The sequence below is a fragment of the Pteropus vampyrus genome, unplaced genomic scaffold (assembly GCF_000151845.1).
Source record: "Pteropus vampyrus isolate Shadow unplaced genomic scaffold, Pvam_2.0 Scaffold22, whole genome shotgun sequence".
NCBI classification, from domain to species: Eukaryota; Metazoa; Chordata; class Mammalia; order Chiroptera; family Pteropodidae; genus Pteropus; species Pteropus vampyrus.
This window is the reverse complement of record NW_011888803.1, coordinates 13083278-13102602: the sequence shown is the minus strand read 5'-3', so window position 1 is coordinate 13102602 and position 19325 is coordinate 13083278. Positions and strand designations below refer to the sequence as shown.

General features: G+C 38.8%; 1 protein-coding gene across 2 annotated transcripts in view; it reads left to right on the top strand.

Moving 5' to 3' along the window:
- The window catches only part of TGFBR3 (transforming growth factor beta receptor 3), a 182920-nt gene that overhangs the window by 103796 nt on the left and 59799 nt on the right, over positions 1-19325 (top strand). For both annotated transcript variants that reach the window (XM_023528097.1, XM_011355638.2), the window contains one exon: positions 5158-5295. In XM_023528097.1, the coding sequence (XP_023383865.1) occupies positions 5158-5295 (138 nt within the window). The remainder of the gene's footprint in view (positions 1-5157; positions 5296-19325) is intronic.

The following is a 19325-nucleotide window of genomic DNA, read 5'->3' as shown; positions in this document are numbered from 1 at the left end:
AAATAATAAGGAAATTTTTAAAAGCTCCAAGTCCACTCTTTCAAGAATATGTCAAGTAAATCTTTTGATACCAGTTTGTAACTGGCAAAAGACAAGCAATGACAAATAAAATGTCAGCCGTAGGGGCTCCTCAGCCCAGAATACAACTTTAAAACACTAAGCAGTGACTACTAACTGCTGCTCCCCACTCTCAGCAATTGGTTGCATATTTCAGATGCATCTGGGGTCAAATTTGAGTTCCTAGAAGTCATATTACCCAAATGTAAGTGAAATTTGCATTCAGCTGTGGTTCCCTCCTAGTGTCCTGAAATAGATTCATATTGCACTGTTTGTGTAAATTATGGATGCCTTGTACAAGACCCAGATTCAGGATATTTTCAATAACTACCAATACTGTTACCAAGTAGATGTATCTCCTTACCTCTGAAGAGGGGATAGATAATGGCTACATACAGGCTGGGTGTGATTTTATCAGTCTTGGTTATAGACATACTGCTAGAGTTTTTTTCTTATCTATCTTTGTGTAAACAGACTATTGGATCATTTATTTCAGAGCATTGTTTGGTCTGGTTTTAGAGAACGGGAGTCTCTCTGGTAGTGTTTTGGATGACTTCATTGTTTCATGAGTCCATAGAGGCTGTTACAAGAATCAGAAGTGTTGAAATAGAACCTCACTGAGACGTTAGCAAAATTGGACAACTGTTAGACTCTCTTATCAGTTGTTTCACTCAATTTGCTTTTGTTTGTTTTAAAAAACCTCAGGAGGTACACTTGAAACTTATTGGATTTTGTTAATCAGTATCACCCCCCCCAAAAAAATAATTAATTAATTTAAAAAAACTCAGGGGTAGGGGGTCTAACTAATAAACTTTATAGTAGAAATATCTTACATCTCTGCTATGAATCCTGAGAAATTCAAAACAATTTTCATATGGCACTCTTTCAATAAAGAGAGTAGGGTTTTTTTCCTTTCCTGTAAGAAAGTACATAATTCGTTTTCATAACGTGATTTACAGAGTTTGAAACAATATGTAGTTCTTGCTTATTAATGATGGTTTTTGGAGAACTGAGAGGTCTTCACCTTAACAGGGTCTAGAGAAAGTTGTCTTTGTTTTCTGGTAATAACATGGGCAAGGGAGGACATGCTTCCTAAATGGGAGATAGGAAGGTTTCGTATCCACTCGGAGGCTTTATGCTCCTTAGAATTGGCCTTGACTTTGGTCAAAACTGTGTTCAGATTCTCCAGGAAAGTACCGAGAAAAGATTTACTTTGAATTTCTTTATAAAGTAGGAGAAATACATTAATTACATCTAATAGGTTGTTGAAGTGCATAGATAATCTCAGCAGATCTAGTATAAATAGATGTCATAGGACAGATTAGACCAATTAGCTTTCCTTCATTTAGGGGAGGGTTCAGCAATCTAAGTGTCTACATATGGAATGTGACAGATCAGATTTACTTGCATTTTTTCACACCATTAGGAACACTGAAATTCAGCACTGTTTGAGACAAACATGATTAAAGCAGAAACTCTTGGATTAGACCTTATGATTAAAAGAGATCACTGAAGCCCCAGAAATTGCATGTGGAAGTTTTTTAGTTCTAAGGTGTCATCTATTAAGTTCTTTCCCTGAGAGGATGACATCTTAAGACCAGAACTATAATTTCTAGTTTAGTTAGATGGAGTCTTTTTGTTTGGTTTCTATTTCTGTTGTTATAATTTTCCTGCTTTTCTACAATGAATTCCTTAATCTGGGTTAATGAGTATTTAACATGGAGTTCATGGGCCTGGGGATGGTTGTATTTCCCTGACATTGTCTGCAAAATTGATGTGCATATGAATATTGTGTGTGTGTATATGTGTGCATGTGTATGGAGAAGGTTTATATCTTGCATTAAGTTCTCAAATACTGTATAATTCCCAAAGGTTAAGAAGGCACTAATTTAGAGACTGGTCATTGTTCTTTCATTTGGGGGTGCATCTCCTTTAGCCCCATGAACCTTCACAGTCACATGACCCCTAGGTTGAGTTTGGTATTACTTATGGAGCCCATGGACTAAGTGATGACCCTTATTTTTATGTAAATTTTACACTGGATTGAGAGTCAACTCTTTACTGTTTGGATTATCAAGATGGAAATTATCGGATACCATTTGTATCATTTTCCCATGGGCTGTTTCTTTGTTGCAGTCTGCCTTAGCTCTGATCTTTAGGCCATGATCATTGGACAATAATCTACCTATGAAAAACTTCAGCAGTATGCTCTTTGTAACTATAGCCTATCCTGGGCTGTAATAGATTCTAAAGAGGAATTTTCTTTTTTCTTTCTTTGTTTCTTTGTTTCTTTTTGTTTGTTTGTTTGTTTTTTCAGCCTGAGAAAAATTAGTTACCTGAGCAGGAATTCTTTTAAGAGATATCCAGGTATGTTCTCCCCACATTTTCGGGAGCTTTTATATCTTCATTTTTTTGTTGGTTGTTTTCGGTTGCCCTTTATCTTCCCTTCGGAAAGATTTACTCAAGTGGAGGAAGGGTAGAAGAGGAAGGGTGCTGAGGGATGAGGTGAGCAGGTACTTGGGGGACTTTCTGTTCCTGCCAAATGATCTTTAAACAAAAAGTATCGAGTATTTTCCTTTTAATTTCCCATAGTGTGAATTCTTCTTTGCCAAATGGTTCTGGGGCTTTGCCTGGGCCCTGTGTGCCAGAGTCGAGGATTCATCTTGGCCAGACATTGCCACATATTGAAGAGGGAGCCGTTTCCAGGAAAGCTCAGAGAGCAGTGGCTCCTAGGAATCCCTCCTTGATTGTGTGAGCCAGGCCTCGACACTTTTGACCATCTGGAAAATTTTGGATGCAAGCACCAATATCTGTCTCATACATATTTTTCTTTTTATTTCTTAAGTTTTAAAAAAATTCTTGCTTATTTGAAATATATATTTATTACTATTTTATCTACGTGCTCCAAGAAGAACTGTATGCTTGAGGACTGCAAAGAAAATCATCAGAAAAAGAGTTGACGCACCCTCTGAGGATATATATTGCTATTTTTTATGCTATTATAGTGCTCAGTAAACAATTTTGGAATGAATAAATCTGGAAACTTTTTACCGACACATACTATTAGTGACAGAGTGTTTCTTTTTTCAGGTGCTCTTGAACAAGTGACGATTTCATCTCTCCTTTCCGCACTGTACATAGTGTGTGCTTTCTGTAGTGTGCATCTCTCTGTTTCGTTAATGCTGCAGTTTGAATCTTTGCCACTGCTCTGTTTCTACAGCCTCTCTTGTTTACAATGATGGTCAATCTGTTTATTTCTAGAGGCAGATAAGATCTCTAGAATGCTGTGAGGTAGAGTCTGTGTGACCAAGGAACATTTTATTTTGTTGTAGCTGTACTTGACATACTGTTCATTAGTACTCTGCTTTTAGTACTATTCCTATGCCAAATAGAAAAATATGATCCTAGCTGTCTTGTAGAAATAGCTCATGGTAGTTTTGAGTACTGTTCATGTTTTATTTTAAATTTTCTATAAATTGGCTACCTAAATCCTTTTGAACCTATTAATACATTTATCCTTTTTTATCTTTTATGTAACATAAATTTATGAATTTCTTGTGATAAATCAATCATTTAAAAATGATCTACTCTGTATTAATCGTAGTATTAAACATAAGACATATCTTTGCTTATTGAGTCTACTTCGGAGATTAAGACATACACTCAACAGTCAATGAATGAGATGGTACTATATACTATAATGCAAATTATTCATAGAATAAAATACTTATACTTTTGTGGCATTAAAAATTAGAAAATTAAATATCCAGTTGGCATTTTCTGAGTGACTACCATGTGCTAAGGCATGGGTTTTGAAATTTAAGTAGAGTTTAATGCCTTATTATCAATGACCTGAGAGTATACTGCGATAAGTGACACTGGTGTCACATAGGCATAAAAAATAGAGATACTTAAGGATCACAGTGGGACAGCAGCCACTCGGAAGATGTAAAGCAGTCCAACTTTGAGTGCTCTGGCTCTGATGATTGTATAGACTGAAGGCATAAATCTAGACCATTTAATCCTCCTAAGGATTGTGACTGAGATGTATTATTAGTCCCGGTGTATCACTCAGTCTGTGTCTTTCTAGCTAAAGTCCTTTTCTGTCCTTTTCCTCCCTTAACACATTATGGTGTTCTTTGGGGAGTTCACTTTGTTTAAATATGTGATTCTTGGGTCTCACCTCACCCCTCTGTACAGAAAGCCAGTGTGAGACATGCCCCTGTGAAAGCATCTGTTCAGTATTCCGTTTCTGACTTCTGCTGTCCCATGTTGATGCCGATTGACCATGGTTCATGTGCTCCAAGAAGACATTGTTGAACCCAGTTTCCTGCCGTCCTCACAAGTGCTTTCTGATGGTGCTAGTGATGACACTGGTAACCCACACTAGTCCTTGATCCGCTATCAAAATTGGCCACAGTCTCCTATCCAGGCTCATGGTTTTCTTCCCTGTTTTTTAATTAATTTATTTTTTTCCTTTTCAACTGGGGTTGTTACAATCAGTTTTTATTCTGTGTGTTCTCTGTGCTTCATTTCTTTGGAAAACCCCTTCGAGCTAATAGCTGGGATGAGAAAAGCACTGGCTGCTCTCCTTGGCAGTCCCTGTCCCTTAGCTTTTGACACATCTTTGGCAGAACTCACTTAACTTTATAGAGGTTGGAGCTTACCTGGAAGAGAAGAAGGTCATCATCTGGTGATCCAGGATGACCCATCCTCAGGGGTTCTGGACTCCAGTTTTCAGCTTAGTCATTTGACTTGAAGGATAAGACACCACTGAGGGAAGGTAACTTTTATTCTGCCTTTACCAACTTTGAACACAATGTGTTTTGTTTGTGTTCCACTATTACTGGGAGCTGAATCATGTTTTAGTTGAGATTAGTGTAAGTTGACCATATGATATAACCATTTTTGTAGTAAAAAAAAAAAGGTCAATTATTGGCAATGTCATCTAGTTCAACCTTGTATATCTTATCTATGAATCTAAACTAGCTTATTGCTTGCTTCTATTAATGGTAAACTGTGAAAAAGTATTCCAGATGCTATGTTAAGTGATTTTAATGGAAAGTCAGTGCTAAGATTCCTCTTTCTCTTGCTTCCTAGGTCACTCTGCACCTGAATCCCATCTCCTCAGTCCACATTCACCACAAGCCTGTTGTGTTCCTGCTCAACTCCCCACAGCCCCTGGTCTGGCACCTGAAGACAGAGAGGCTTGCAGTTGGGGTCTCCAGACTTTTCTTGGTAGGTGTTCGAAACCTTCCCACAGTGATCCTGAGCACAAGGATATAATGACCCTAAAACTTTGCAAGTCTTTTTAAAAGGTTTATTTCATTGAAATAATACCAGAGTCCACAGTGTGTTAAATTGGGAGTATGTTTTAGTGATATTTGGATGGCACAGATACGCTTTCACAGAAAACAAGCACCACGGTGGATGGAGAGAGAGTTAGGTCTAGTTTGTGTGTTAGAGCAAGACCTGCAGTCATACTCTGTGTGGCCTGAGCTTTGGTCTCAACTCCGAAGCCCTCCCCCCCACCCCAACTTTTTGCGGCATCATGAGCAATGTAAATATTGTAAATAGCCACTAGGTGTGTGGTCTCCTACCACAAAATAAATGCACGCAAACTCACTCTGTTTGTATATAACACAGACCTAGTTTCTGATATGAGGATCTGTTTGTTGAGAAAGTGACACAGTGCGCTCCAAATGAAAACATTTGTATTTTATAAAAAAGCTGGAACCCAGCTCTTATGGAAAGATCCAAATATTACCTACTATTTGTAAATCATGTCCTTTTAAGTTTGCCAGAACATTCAAGTTTGCTAGTTGTGGAGAAACTGATGGGTTGTTTGGATGGAATTTTTGGGGTATGACATCATGTCTGATGATGAGCAACACTGCACTTCACAGTGATAGCTCACATTGTCTATTGCTAGAACTACATGCTAACGGCCTAAACTGCAGAGCGTTAGGCTTTTAAACCTCTCGTCCACAAGCATTCGAAACAAGAAGAGACCTCAGTTAATAGTTTTTCTCTTGCATAACGAATAAAATTTTCCTAATTAAATTCTCTTAATCTACATCTGTAGCCTCTTGTCACTTGTATTTGAAGAATACTTATAAAAATTCAGTAGTACCTGTTAAATAAAGTAAGAATCCGTAGTTAATACAGTTAGTAAGTAGAAAAATAAATGAGTAAAAAGGGTAGAAGGAGAAGCTCATCTTTATAGTAGAATGCCAATCAAATAACGTAGAAGTAATGATGGAGTTAGAAAATTATCATTTTGCAACTGTCATAGTAAGTTGATTATGCAAGAGTCATCAATAGGTGCTAAAGCTAGTGGAGGTGGAGGGAGTTTGAAGAACAATATATTTGCATAGTCTCAAATTACTTATTAATGACAAAAGAAAAAATCAGTAACTATATGTAGTAGAGATGCCCAGTAGTACCTTAACCAAGAATCAAAATTAACATCAATACGGTGCAGATGGCCATTGTGATCTTTTAGATGTGATAACCTGAGAATAAGCACAGCGTCACTTATGTAGTATTTTAGCCAAAAAAATGCACATAGCCTGAATCTAATCATGAGGAAACATTGGAGAAAACCAAATTGAGTGACATTCTATAAAATAACTGGCCTGTGCTCTTCAAAAATGTTAGTCATGAAGACAAAGAGAAGCTGAGGAGAGCAATTCCAGATTACAGGAGACTCAAAAGACGCATGTGATCCTGAACTGGATCCTCTTGGGTAGGGAGCGGGGCCATTGCTAAAAAGAACATGATGGGGATAAAAGGCGAAATTAGAATTGGCCTGTAGATTAAAGTAGTGTATCGATGTTATCTTTCTTGAATTTAATAATTGTACTGTTATATAAGAGAATATCCTTCTTAGGAGACATAATACACTTAAGTATTAAGGGATAAAGGGCCAAAGAGTTCAGAAAAAAATCATACAATGTATAGATAGAATAATAAAGCAACTGTGGCAAAATGTTGAAACTGGGGAATCTAGTTAAAGGGTATACAAAGCTTCTTTGTAATATATTTGCATTTTTGTAAATGTGAATTGATTTCAAAATAAAAAATTTTAATTCGAAAGTACATTTATAAGGTAGGAGTTACTAATAAATTATAGCTTTTTTTTTACTTGAAACTCTTATTTCTCCTAAATTAAAAAAGGCCAAAAGTCAGAGTTGCTGTTATTACTATTACTAACATATTTATTTAGCACTTAGTATATTCTAGATATTACACTAAGTTCTCTCACAGTAACCTAATGATGAGGTGGGTATTTACCCCATTTTAAAGATACATTTACAGATGAGGAACTAAGACTCAGTCAGAGAGGTTAATTAGTGACCCAAATCAAACAACTAAGTACTGGCAGAGCTGGGACTCAATACACATAGGATTTACTCTACAAACTCTTACGGTAAATTGGCTCCCTTCATACTCATAATCATTGTTAATTTCCTTTTATTAAAATTATTTGTGATAGTGAGACTAATGGTCGTGATCATAAGGTCATATGCACATTTAGTCCTTATAGTACAGAGCTGTGCTGTTCGTTACTGTAGACACCAGCTATGTGTAGCTATTTAAATTCATATTAACTACAATAAAAAAATATAGTTTCTTAAACATACTAGCCATATTTCAGGTGCTCAGTAGCTACATGAGACTAGTGGCTATCACATTGGACAGGTTATGGAGAGGTTATGAGTGAAGGCTTTGCGTACCCTGGTTTGAATACAAGCAGTAACCCAAGGCAGATTATTTCATTTCTCTAAGCCTGACTCGCCTCGATTACAATGTGGGAATAATAATAGTCTGTACATCATGGGATCGTTATCTTGATTAAATGAGATTACTTGTAAAATGTTTAGTACAGGGACTGGCACCAGTAACTTTATGGACATTACCTGCATTTTTGTTGGTATTTATAATTAGTCATAGTAAAGAACACTTGGGAAGGATGTTGAATTTACATTTCTAATTATGAAACATTTAGCTTGGTTGGCCCCAGATTGAAAGGAGTTCCTATTTCTGTGGGCTGTAGGTCCAGATGAAAAGTGGGGGTCACATGGATCATAGTTGTACTGGTCACTTTCTGGATTCCTTCATCAAGCTGCCATTCCTTTGGGTTTTAAGGGAAAGTATCTTACTTCTAGTTACTTATTTGCTTTAATTTTGTTTCATATCTGATAAGAATTGCCTCTTCAGTTTAAGACGTACTAACAATGAAAAAAAAGGAGACAGTTTTAGTAAACAATTTAACATCAACCCTATTTGGAGTTAATCCCATGTAATTAGATTGCAGATCAGAGGATGCACCTAAAATTACCAACATGGGAGGCAGCATTGGGAGAAGTCAAGGATTTAAATTCTGGGACACCTGAACTCTGCCTTATTGTCCAGCAGGCTGAATTTAGGGAAGGTGGTTTTCTCTTCTCTGTACTTTTCTTCATAGCCAGGAAGAGATGGTAGAACATCTGTTGTTCATTCAGGTTCTCATATCAGGAGTTAGCAAGTGATGCAAGTTCTGTCACAAGCTAGGCAGCTTTCCCTAACAGAGTGTATGTACTGAAGTGAAGAAAGCAAGGCTCTCTTAGCCTGAAATGACAGCCATTGCAGCAGAGAGAACAGCTGCTGGATAGAAACCCAGTAGTTTGTTCTATTGATCTACTTATAGTAGTTAAGAGTTTAAGCTTGTAGATAAGATAACTAAATTATTTTGCATAAAGTATTTCATCTAAACACTTCAGAAGGCCCATGAAATCTTTGGAAACTGTGGCTTAGCTGTTTCTATCACTGTATTCTCCAAGGTTAGAGAGCTTAGAGGAGCTGAAGAGAGAGGGTAGGTCTCTTAACTCTTAATTTAAGACACCTATGTCCTTACTTCTTCCCTGATAGCCTGCTGAAGGATTTGCATTACTGACTTAAAACTATCTTTACTTTCTAGGTAGAATTATAATAACTTTAAGGTTTGTTTGTTTATTTGTTTGTTTAAGTAGGCTGGTGAGAAAAGCTCAAGTAATGGTATATACTCATCCATCAGGATGATCTTTTAATTTAAGTCAACATGTCTGCATTATTATAACTGCCCAAATTAAAAAAAGAAACCTTTTATAATTAGTTAGCAGGGCTTTATGTTACTCAAAATGTCTCAGCCACCCATGAGGGTGACTAAAAGCATTATACAGCAGGTCCTCAAACAACGTTGTTTCATTTAACATTGTTTTGTTATAACTATGGATAAGGGGAATAAAAGATTCCCATCCAAGGCCGCTGTCTGTGTGGGTTTTCTCCAGGTATTCCAGTTTCCTCCCCCATCCCAAATATGTGCACGTGAGGTGAATTGACATGTCTCAGTTGTCTCAGTGTAAGTGAATGTGGGTGTGAATGGCCCTGCAATGGAAGGGCATCCTGTCCAGGGTGGGTTCCCCGCTTGCACCCTGAGCTGCCAGGATAGGCTCTGGCCACCCATGACCCTGATCTGGAACAAGTGAATTGGAAAAGAATTTTTTTTACTTGTTTTTATTAATCTTTCTTAAATGTATCTATAGCTTGCATTTATTTCAGTGTTTAATATTGGAAGTGTTTTGGGGTCTTTATTTAGAAGTTTGATGTTTATGTGACCAGAAAGATGCCATGGGAACTTAACTCTTGTTTATGTAAATTAGCCTACGGTAAAATTGGTTTCGTTATGTGTTGTTTTGCTTAAGAGTTGGTTTTGTTGTACATTGTTTTCCAAGAACCTATCGAAGACATTAAATGAGGACTTATCGTACTTTAATACTGTCTAATAAAAGTATTTTTTTTTTTCTGTTAAATTGCAGTCCTCATGATTCCACAGTGCAAGCAAAAAGGGAACGTGTCAGGCAGGGAGAAAGTGGTGTTGAGTTTCCTCTGCGAGGCAAGTGTAGTTCCTTTATCTGGTTGTTCTAGTTACCTAGGAAATGGGACTAGGATAAAGAGTGATTGTTTCAGGCTGAGTCTCAAGTAGTGGATCCGTTAGTATAAGTCACACACACACACACACACACACACACACACACGATAGAGTTGTCACAGCTTTGTAGTTTTTCTTTTGCAAGGTGTCTAGATGGCCCAGAGAATACTGGGTAGGTTAGAATTGTCCTTTAGTGCAATCAGAAATAAATATAATTGTATCCTCTCAGTCTGTCATGTTGAAACTATAAGTAAAACTCTCCTAGAAGAATCATCTAAGTTTATTTTTATTTATGCAGTTATTTCCACATTAAATAAAAGGTAGGGTAGCTCGACTGGGCAATAGATGTCTGAACTTTCAACCTGAGTTTGCCAAAAAAGATTGGAAAGAGCTACAATATTAGATTGTCTTTCAAAATACGCTACAATTTGAATAGACATTTCTCCAAAGAGAAAGTGCAAATGGCCAATAAACACATGAAAAGATGCTCAATGTCATTAGTCATTAGGAAAAAGCAAATTTAAAATCACAATAAGCTGTCACTGCGTACCTACTAGGATCACTATAATAAAAAAGGCAGATAATCACAAGTGTTGTTAAGGATGTAGGGAAGTTGGAACCCACTGGTGGCAATATAAAATGGTGCTTTGGAAAACAGTTGGGCAAAACATATGTCCACAGAAAAACTTGTCCACAGATGTTCTTAGCAGCACTATTCATAATAATCAAAAAGTGCAAACAACCCAAAATGTCCATCAACTGAAAGGTGGTATATCCATACAATGGAACATTATTTTGCCATTAAAAGAGTGAAGTGGTGATATGTACGCCATGTATTAAACTTGAAAACATTATAAATAAAAGAAGCCAGACACAAAAGGCCACATATTGTATGATTCCATTTATATGTAATGTCCCAAACAGTCAAATTTATAGAGATGGAAAGTAGATCAGCAGTTCCCAAGGCCTGATAGGAGGGGAGAATGGGGAGTTTCTTTTCGGGGTGAAATAAAATGTTCTGGAATTAGATAGTGGTGACTGTTAGCACCATTGTGAATATTACCACAATTGTTAATATACCAAACACACAGTTGTACAGTTTAAAAGGGTGAATATTATGATATCTCAATAAAGTGAATTATAAGGTTGAATTATAATTATGTAATTTATATAATTATAGTAAGGGCAAATTATATCTCAATAAAGCTATTAGGAAAGAACTTGCTGCGGCACACTTTTTAAAAGGGATGGTATTAAATTTAATAAACTAAATTATAAAATCTTTTTACTTTATCCCATGTACCTATCTGATTTTTTATAAACCTGCCTTTCTTTGTGTTCCAAATGTGAACACTCTCGCCTACAAGGTCTACAGAGTGGGAGTCCTGAAAGAAGGAGAAATTCTTAAGATGAGACCCTAATGCCTGACTTCTTATAACATAAAATGTCTAATCCAGAGGCCTTGGCCAGTCTTTTAGCATCAGACTTAGTTACTTTAATTGCTCGTAAGGAAAAACAGTGTCTAAGATTAGGACAGTCTCAAGAAATAAACAGCAACTTCCTCCAACCTCATTCACTATTGAGATTACTGTGCTGTGGCTTATTTTTTCTAGCCATCTCTTGCTAAAATCAGAAAAGAAATGTATGTAAATGTGTATGTTTGGTTGGAAATGTGGCATGGAAGAGGATATTGGTCTCCAAGATAGAGTTTCCATATTTAACAAAGCTAAACGATGCTCAGGTAAATTTGAATTTCCTATAAATAATAATTTTTTCATCATGTTCATGCAATATTTGGGGCATACTTTACTGAAAAATTTATTGTTTATCTGAAATTCAAATTTAATTAGGTGGACCGGGTTTTATCCGGCATTTCTTCTCAGAGGTAACTTAGGTTTTTGTTTCTAGTTAACATTCTGGCCTGCATATCAGGAGGCCTGAGTACTAACTAGTCTTGGCTCTGCCACTGAGTAGTTATACATCACTGGACAAAATCACTTAACTACTAGGGCCTCAGTTTCCTCATCTCTAAAGTGAGGAAGTGGTACCAGATGATCTTTAAAGTTTCTCCCAGCTTTCAAACTCTGATTTTTTTTTGATAATACAACTGTTAGGTATTATATCGCAATTTAATTAGAAACAGAAAATGGTAAAATCTGAACATTGCCTCTTCAGCAAATCCAAGTAAATATCAGGGCAGGGCAGTTGAAATAAATGAGAAACTAAACTCTATGCTATTGGCTTTGGATTAAAAACAAATCAAAATTTAATCCTAATGAAAAATGTAAATTAATACCAGGAACATGCTTAATATTTAAAACCTGATTTTGTGTTTCTGAGAAAGGCGGGGGGGATGAGTGAAGAAGTGAGGGTTGCCAAAATCTGGTTTATTCCTTTTACTTAAACTTAGGGTGTGGGGGGGAGGTCCAAATATTTTGGGCCTCTGCCATTAAACCACAGGCAGTTCTCTGGTCTGCACTGCAGTTTGGATGACTGACAAGGCTCAGTGAAAAACAAGTGCTATTTGTTTTCCTGTGCCCAGTATTTAACTGGAAATCAGAAGGCGAAATTTCCAATCAGTTGTTAAATAGCCCCAGATGTGTCTTAGCTGTGCTCTAGGAAGGGACATGCATAGTCTGTACCACGGCACGTGTCCAGTCATTCTTTTTCGTGAATCCAAGTGATGTGTAATTGAGGATCGTAGTGTTCAAAAAATGCCCTGTGACTAACTCAGACATTCAAGTTTGCTTGTGCAGTAGGGAACTTTAAAAATTTTTCTGTATTCTCTACTGCATTGCATTAAAAAAAAAAAATCTGGAAATGATTTTTTTCTTTTTTAATTTTCTCCTTTTCCTTGTTTGGCAGTTCCCCCACATTTAGAAAAACATGACATTATTATACCTGGTATGACGGTTTATGTATCTCCTTGTTCATTCATCCAACACCCAGTTTTTAGTGCCTGCAGGATGCCGGGAACTGTGCTAGGTGTGGAGGATCCAGAGGGAAATGGAGTGGATTGCCGGCCCTCACAGAGCTTTCTATTTTGTAGGAGAGATGGTTAAGAGATGAGGAATTACAGTTTAGTGTGATAAGTACCATTGTTGGATCCTAAAAATTGGAGAAAATGAGAATCCTCCTATTCCAGGTGCAATTAAGGCAGCTCCCCCTGCGAGGTCGACTGAGGAGCAGCATGGGTCAGGGTCGCAAACACAGAATTGTCACCCCTATGTGATAGGTCTGGAGATATTATTTTGAATTTTCCAGGGAGGTCTTTCCCTAACTAAGTTCTCTCTTAAAGGCAAATTCAATAAGTAAATGTTTCAAGATTAATTCCTCTTTTTTCTTTTTTTTTTTAAATGCCTCTTGTGGAATGACTCACTGTGTCCTGTGGGATATTCCAAGTGGTTGTGTAGTGTGCATTTTTGTTCCAGAGGCTGCTTATCTGTTGGTTTTGTGGCTTGTCCATAAGAGCCCTAATTATAAGGGACTTGAGCCTCTCATGAGCTAAGGTCAGTCGACTACCATATTTCCTCGGAACAAGTTTCTGGCCCTTTTGTGGTGAGAGCTCTTCCTAAATGTCACTGTGGCGATTAGAGAACTGGAAAGAGTCCAGGTTCAGCTAGTAATCTTGGTCCAGAAAGATTTTTCGAAAGACTTAATGAGGTTTAACCTGACTCCTGGGTTAAGGCTGGTGAATGTTGCCAGTGAGTGGCCCCTTGGCCTCATGAGGTTTGCCTGGGTGTATTCTTCCTGATCAAGACATCCTGTCCTGGAGGGTTCAGGCAGACGTAGACTTTTCCTGGCTCAGCTGGACTTACTGTGTCATGTCTGTATGCAGACATGGGCCCTAGCCTATGAAGGCTTTGCTTTCATTCAACAAATTGAGGTTAAATAAACTCGATTGCACTGAGGGAGGAAGGTTGGTATTTGTGTAGAATCTTATGACGTCCTTTAAGGTTTTACTGACTAAAGCTAATCTGGTAATTTGATGACACTGCCCTTCCCTTGGGTTGGGCAATTGTCTTAAATGTTACATCTCTAGTGCCTTTGGTTAACATGGCGGGGCAGCCTTCAGGCTGCTGTTTGGTTAAAAAAGCAAATATTTTGTTAAGGGAGGTTGCAGAATATTTTTTTCATGTCATGGATGGAGTGGGGATAGGTAGGAAATCTGCCTCTGGGAGATTCTGGTGAGGCTGACTTGAAAGCTCGTGGCTGTGCCTTGATTCTCTCATAAACTACAGACAGTGAGGCCCTTGGTAAACAATCCCCAAAGGTGGCCCAAATTCCCCATCTCTGGAAGGGACCACAGGATGGCCTGACGTCTTCCTGGGCACAGAAGGAGTTTATCTGAGGTCACCCAGTTCTGACACTCCAAGCCTCCATCACCTAACTCCCTGGCTTGGAAGCAGATTTCTGCAGGGGAGGAAGGAGCTCCGTCAGCCTGTCTTATGTCTTTGTCCAGGGTAGAATATGTATCCTAAGATCTGCTTTTGCCCTTGGTCTTGACACCCTATCCCCTGACGGCCGGGGGTCTTTTTTGCAAATTTGGGCTCTTAATGCCTCTGAGCCAGGGAGTCATCACTGGTCTGCTTCTGCTTTGTCCTGTTTGGGTAGTGAATGATACAGCTGCGAGGGTGTATCTGGAGGTCAGAGGCTCATCCATCTGCCGTCTTTGCAAAAGACCACAGTAGTCACTACCCACTTGATCTGTAGCCCTTCCATCTTTATCACAGAGAGCCTTTATCACAGATTACATTTTCTGGGTGATACAGGATGCTGGAAGATATTCAGAGCTGCTGTTTGGAGCCAGTGCTGCTCCAGCCCTTGAACACAGGACTCATATATCCTTTCCTAGCAGTTTAGACAAGAAGGCTACGGTCCTGCCACAGTGAAGAATGATTTGGGGCCTGTCAACCTCAAGATCTGTCAGACAACTCTTGTACACTGTCGGGAGGTGTGAGCCATATGCTAGCACTCTTCTAAGCACTTTACACACATTATCTTATTTAATCTTTATAACAAGCTTATGAACCGAGGAACTATTATCTTCATTTTAAGATGAGGAAACTGACACAAAGAAGTTAACTTGTGCATGGTCACACAACTAGTAAGTGGTGGCTGTAATCCATGTAAAGTGCTAAGAATAGTCCCTGGCACATAGTAAGCGCTCAATAAATGTTGGCAATAGTAATAATAAATACTTTTTTAAATGATGGGGGTTAGTAGTTTAGGCTACATTTCCCCTGCTTTCTCCCTTTATGTCACATATCCCAGATTTTGATTCTGGGATTGAATGAAGTTATGCTTTGAATGAGAGCAAGTAGATATGACTAGGGATATTGGGTTTTAATTGTCCACTGTCATCTGGCCCACGGTCTCCTTTTACAGAGGAAAATACTTAGGTTAAATGGCTTTCCCTGAGATCTAGATGCGGAGGTGGTCCTGGTCCCATCTGACTATATACAACAGCAGTATTCCTAGATACCACGTAAAGCTTCTGAAGTAATGTTGGCACTTGCTCTATGGCTGGAAGTTAGCTATGGTAGCTGCTACCTTAAAAATAACAGCATTGTAAAAGTGATTAAACCTGCCCAGTATTTTAAGTCAGTTTTTTCCTGATTTTCCCCACTTTGCCCTATATTTCAGTCACAGATAGTGCAAGGAATGTGATTAGGTGACATCTTGAGATACAGACATAATTCAGGTGCCCCATACTTTCCAGAAGGGTAAATGGAGACCTTACTGGGGACAGTCATAAACTGCCTGACTTAAGGTGTGACTGTGATGTCATCTGTAACTCTGGCCTTCAGCTAGGAGCCACCAGTTACTATCTCACAGGGCTTCAGAGCTGAATTCGTTAAGAGCCAATTCAGGGAGGGTATCACTCACTGACTTAGTGAGGACCTGATGTGGAATCACCTACCTGGTCTCATTTCAGCATAATGTATTGTGAATGGCTTAAGTACTAGGATCTAGGTCATACCAGTATTTCACTGAGGTAAGGGTTTTAAAACTGCTTCTTGACCCCTTTCTCAACAGCATGTTCTTCTGGTTGGCCCGTCTCTGGATCAGCTACACCAGGTTTCCCTGCTTAATAATCTGCATCCGCCCATGGCCGTCTGGGGATCATTTCTTCAGAGACATTAAATGTGTCCAGTGCAATTTTCTTGGCTTTGGCATAGGAGATCTCCTTGGTCTTCTCCAGGGACTTAAATGTAGACTGGAAAATGGGGGCGAGCACAGGAACACAGCCTTTGTTTGAGAGCTGATGTTAAGAAGCTCAAGAGGGCTGCAACCAGCTTGGGAGCTGAATGCCTACCTCCATCCTGCCCCCCTTACCCCTGGGAAATGCCCCTTAGAACACCTCCCTCACCCCCGCAAACTGTTACTAGATCCGTGGTCGCTGAACCAGAATATGCAGCTCTATTCCTCTTGGGGCTTGCATCAGCCATTCACATTCACATTCACAGAGGCTGTGTCAGTCAGGAGTTATCCAGAGAAAGAGAACCAATAGGTGATACATGTGAAGAGATTTATTGCAAAGAACTGACTTTGGCCATTGTGGGGCCAGGCCAAGCAAGTCAGAAATTGCAGGGCCCGAGGTCAGGAAAGCAGTGGGAACTCTCCAGCGTGAGCTGAGCGTCAGCTCTGTTCTTAAGGCCTTTCAACTGATGGAATCAGGCCCATACAGGTTATCTAGAATAGCCTATCTCCCTTACTTAGATCCACCTGATTATGGATTTTAATCACCTCTACAAACTACCTGCCCAGTAACATCTAGATTAGTGTTTCATTGAATAGAGAGGATAGCCAAACCGGGATGACATATAAAACTGTCTCAGAAGCATTTACATCTTAAATCTATACAGCCTGATATTCTTGCCATGCTGTATCTGCCATAGTTTCGATTCAATCATTTTTAGAGCCTCCGACAGTTTTCATCTTTGTTGTTTACTGTAAGAGATCTCTCTTCTTCCAGCCAAGCAATTATTTGTTTCCATAACAGTCATTACTATTTCTGTCTGCCCCTCCATTCCCTTTCTCGTCTACTTTCACCAGCACAGCTCCTCAGGCCCCTGGGGAAGGAGAGAAAGAGAAGGAACAACTCAACGGGGAGAATCTCTGTATAAGAGGCAGGGAAAGGCATAACTCCTGCTTTGCCTCTCTGCTTTACCTTTTCACTCTCTTAAAAGCCTGGGTTTGTATCGCATAGTTTTTGGAGTCTCACAGACACAATTTGAATCTGCATTCGTCCCTTGCTAAAACTAGGTAATCTGGGGCTTTACCTAACCTCTCAGAGCCCTAGTTTCTACAGTTGTCAGATATGAGGATTCGGAATCTATGAAATATGAACTTAGTACGTGGTCAGGAAGAGCCTTTATAGTTTTATCTCCCAGTGTTCTATTAGTAAGGGGCCCAGAGGGCTCTGTCTACCCAAGTCTGCTGATTTCTTGAGTTTGGTAGCTGACTGCTCTATGGTGGTAGAGTAGAAGGAGCTGTAGAGTGAGAAACGTGTATTGTCAGCCCTGCTTTCTACAGTCTCTGTGCCTTGGGCAGATTCTTTAGCTTCTCTGAGCCTTAATGTCCTCTTCTGGGAAATGGAACTTAGGTTATCAGTCTTGATGAAGAGGAACTCTCTAAAGAGAATTCTAGGAACCTATTTGGAGCCAAGTATATATGGAATTCAGTTTGTACCCTGGAACCAGGATTAGCAGATTGGATGTAAGTTAAAAGAAAAATAAAAGAAAAAATCCTGCCCAGTGAGGGATTTCCCAGAAGCACATTTAGAGGGCAAAAATAGATCGGAGATCGTGGCAAGTAATAATAATGATGCCAACATTTTATTTTTTCCTGAAAAACACCCTTTTGATGGCAAATGCACTTTTAAGTTTTGAGTCAAGTCCCTCCTAATGTCATGCTAACATTGGAAGATGAGAAAGGGTAAATTTAGGAATCTGAAGAGATCATTTTGTAAGCCATCGAGGATTCCTGTGTGGCCTGGGACTCTGCTTTGGAAAACTCCATTATAAAGCAGCTCACGCTTCATTAATTTCGTATCTAGTGAGGACTGAGTCTGTCTTTCAGACGGAGTGAGATCTCCTGCTTTTCTTTGTATATATACATATTCACATACACTATCATTTTTGTAACGTTTCCATGGGAGATTAGAGGATTGCTTTTATACTGGCCCGCATTCAAGTCTATGCATGTTTATATTTGTAGGGCAGCATCTCAGAACTTTCCTCTTGGACATGTGTAAACATGTAGGGTGTTAAGAACAGAGAGCAGTTTCAATCTTTTAGTTCTTTATATTTCAGCAAAACTAAAAAAAGCAGAGGATGATCAGGAATGTTTTGAGAAAAATTGTTAAATATGTTTTAAGTCATTTTTTTTGGTAAGTTATGGATACGAAGTGAAAACACTCAAGGGTTTTTAAATGGTGGCATGGATTTATGTTTCTTGAACGCCCAGTAGGCAGGTACCATAACCACATGGCTCATGAATATGCAGCTTGCAAATTATGACTGTAGATTCATGGGCATGGAAGTTATTATTTCTTTAAAACAAACTTAAAAAAATACATTGAGTCATGATATATGGTTAATAGAAAACATGTTTCAGATCATATTTCATATCACGTGGCTTTGGAGGAAATAGGCAAACACAGCCCTCCCAGGAACTGGGTAGGGAGAACGTGTGATTTTCCTCTTTCGGAATGTAGGGTTCAGTCCTCATTTGGGAAGTAAATATTTCAGTACTGTTCCAGTACTTTATGTCAGTTTGTTTTTGCTGGACTTTGTGCACAAAATATATCAAAGCGTCATCTCCATAACGTCTTTCTGTGTGGGCACTATTATGAGTTCTAGAGCCAACATACATAAATCCTACTTATCCATAAACCTAAATTCTAGAGAAATGCCTATTCTAGTCTACTGTGTATCTTTTTTCCCCCTAGAATTGAATTAGCAAATACTTGGCATGACAGGTGCTTCTGAAATTCAATGTGTTTTTCCTGGCTTCATTTGTTTTCCTTGTTTTGCTCTATTTTCCTAAGTAGGCAACTCCAGAAGAGATTTATCTGTGTGCAAGAATCAGGAAAAGGGAATAAGAATAATAGAAGTTGGGTGTAGGGCAGAACAAAAGAGGGACAGAAGCCGATTCCGATTGTGGAAGTGCTGAACTTTCACTAATGCCAAAGTCATGTGAATGTGTGAAATAGGGTTTGCGAGTTAGAGCAGCCCCGCAGGGCTGTAACCTGAATAGCAGGCGCTCACCCGACTGATAACTCAAGCTCCACATGGACCACAGCTGAGCT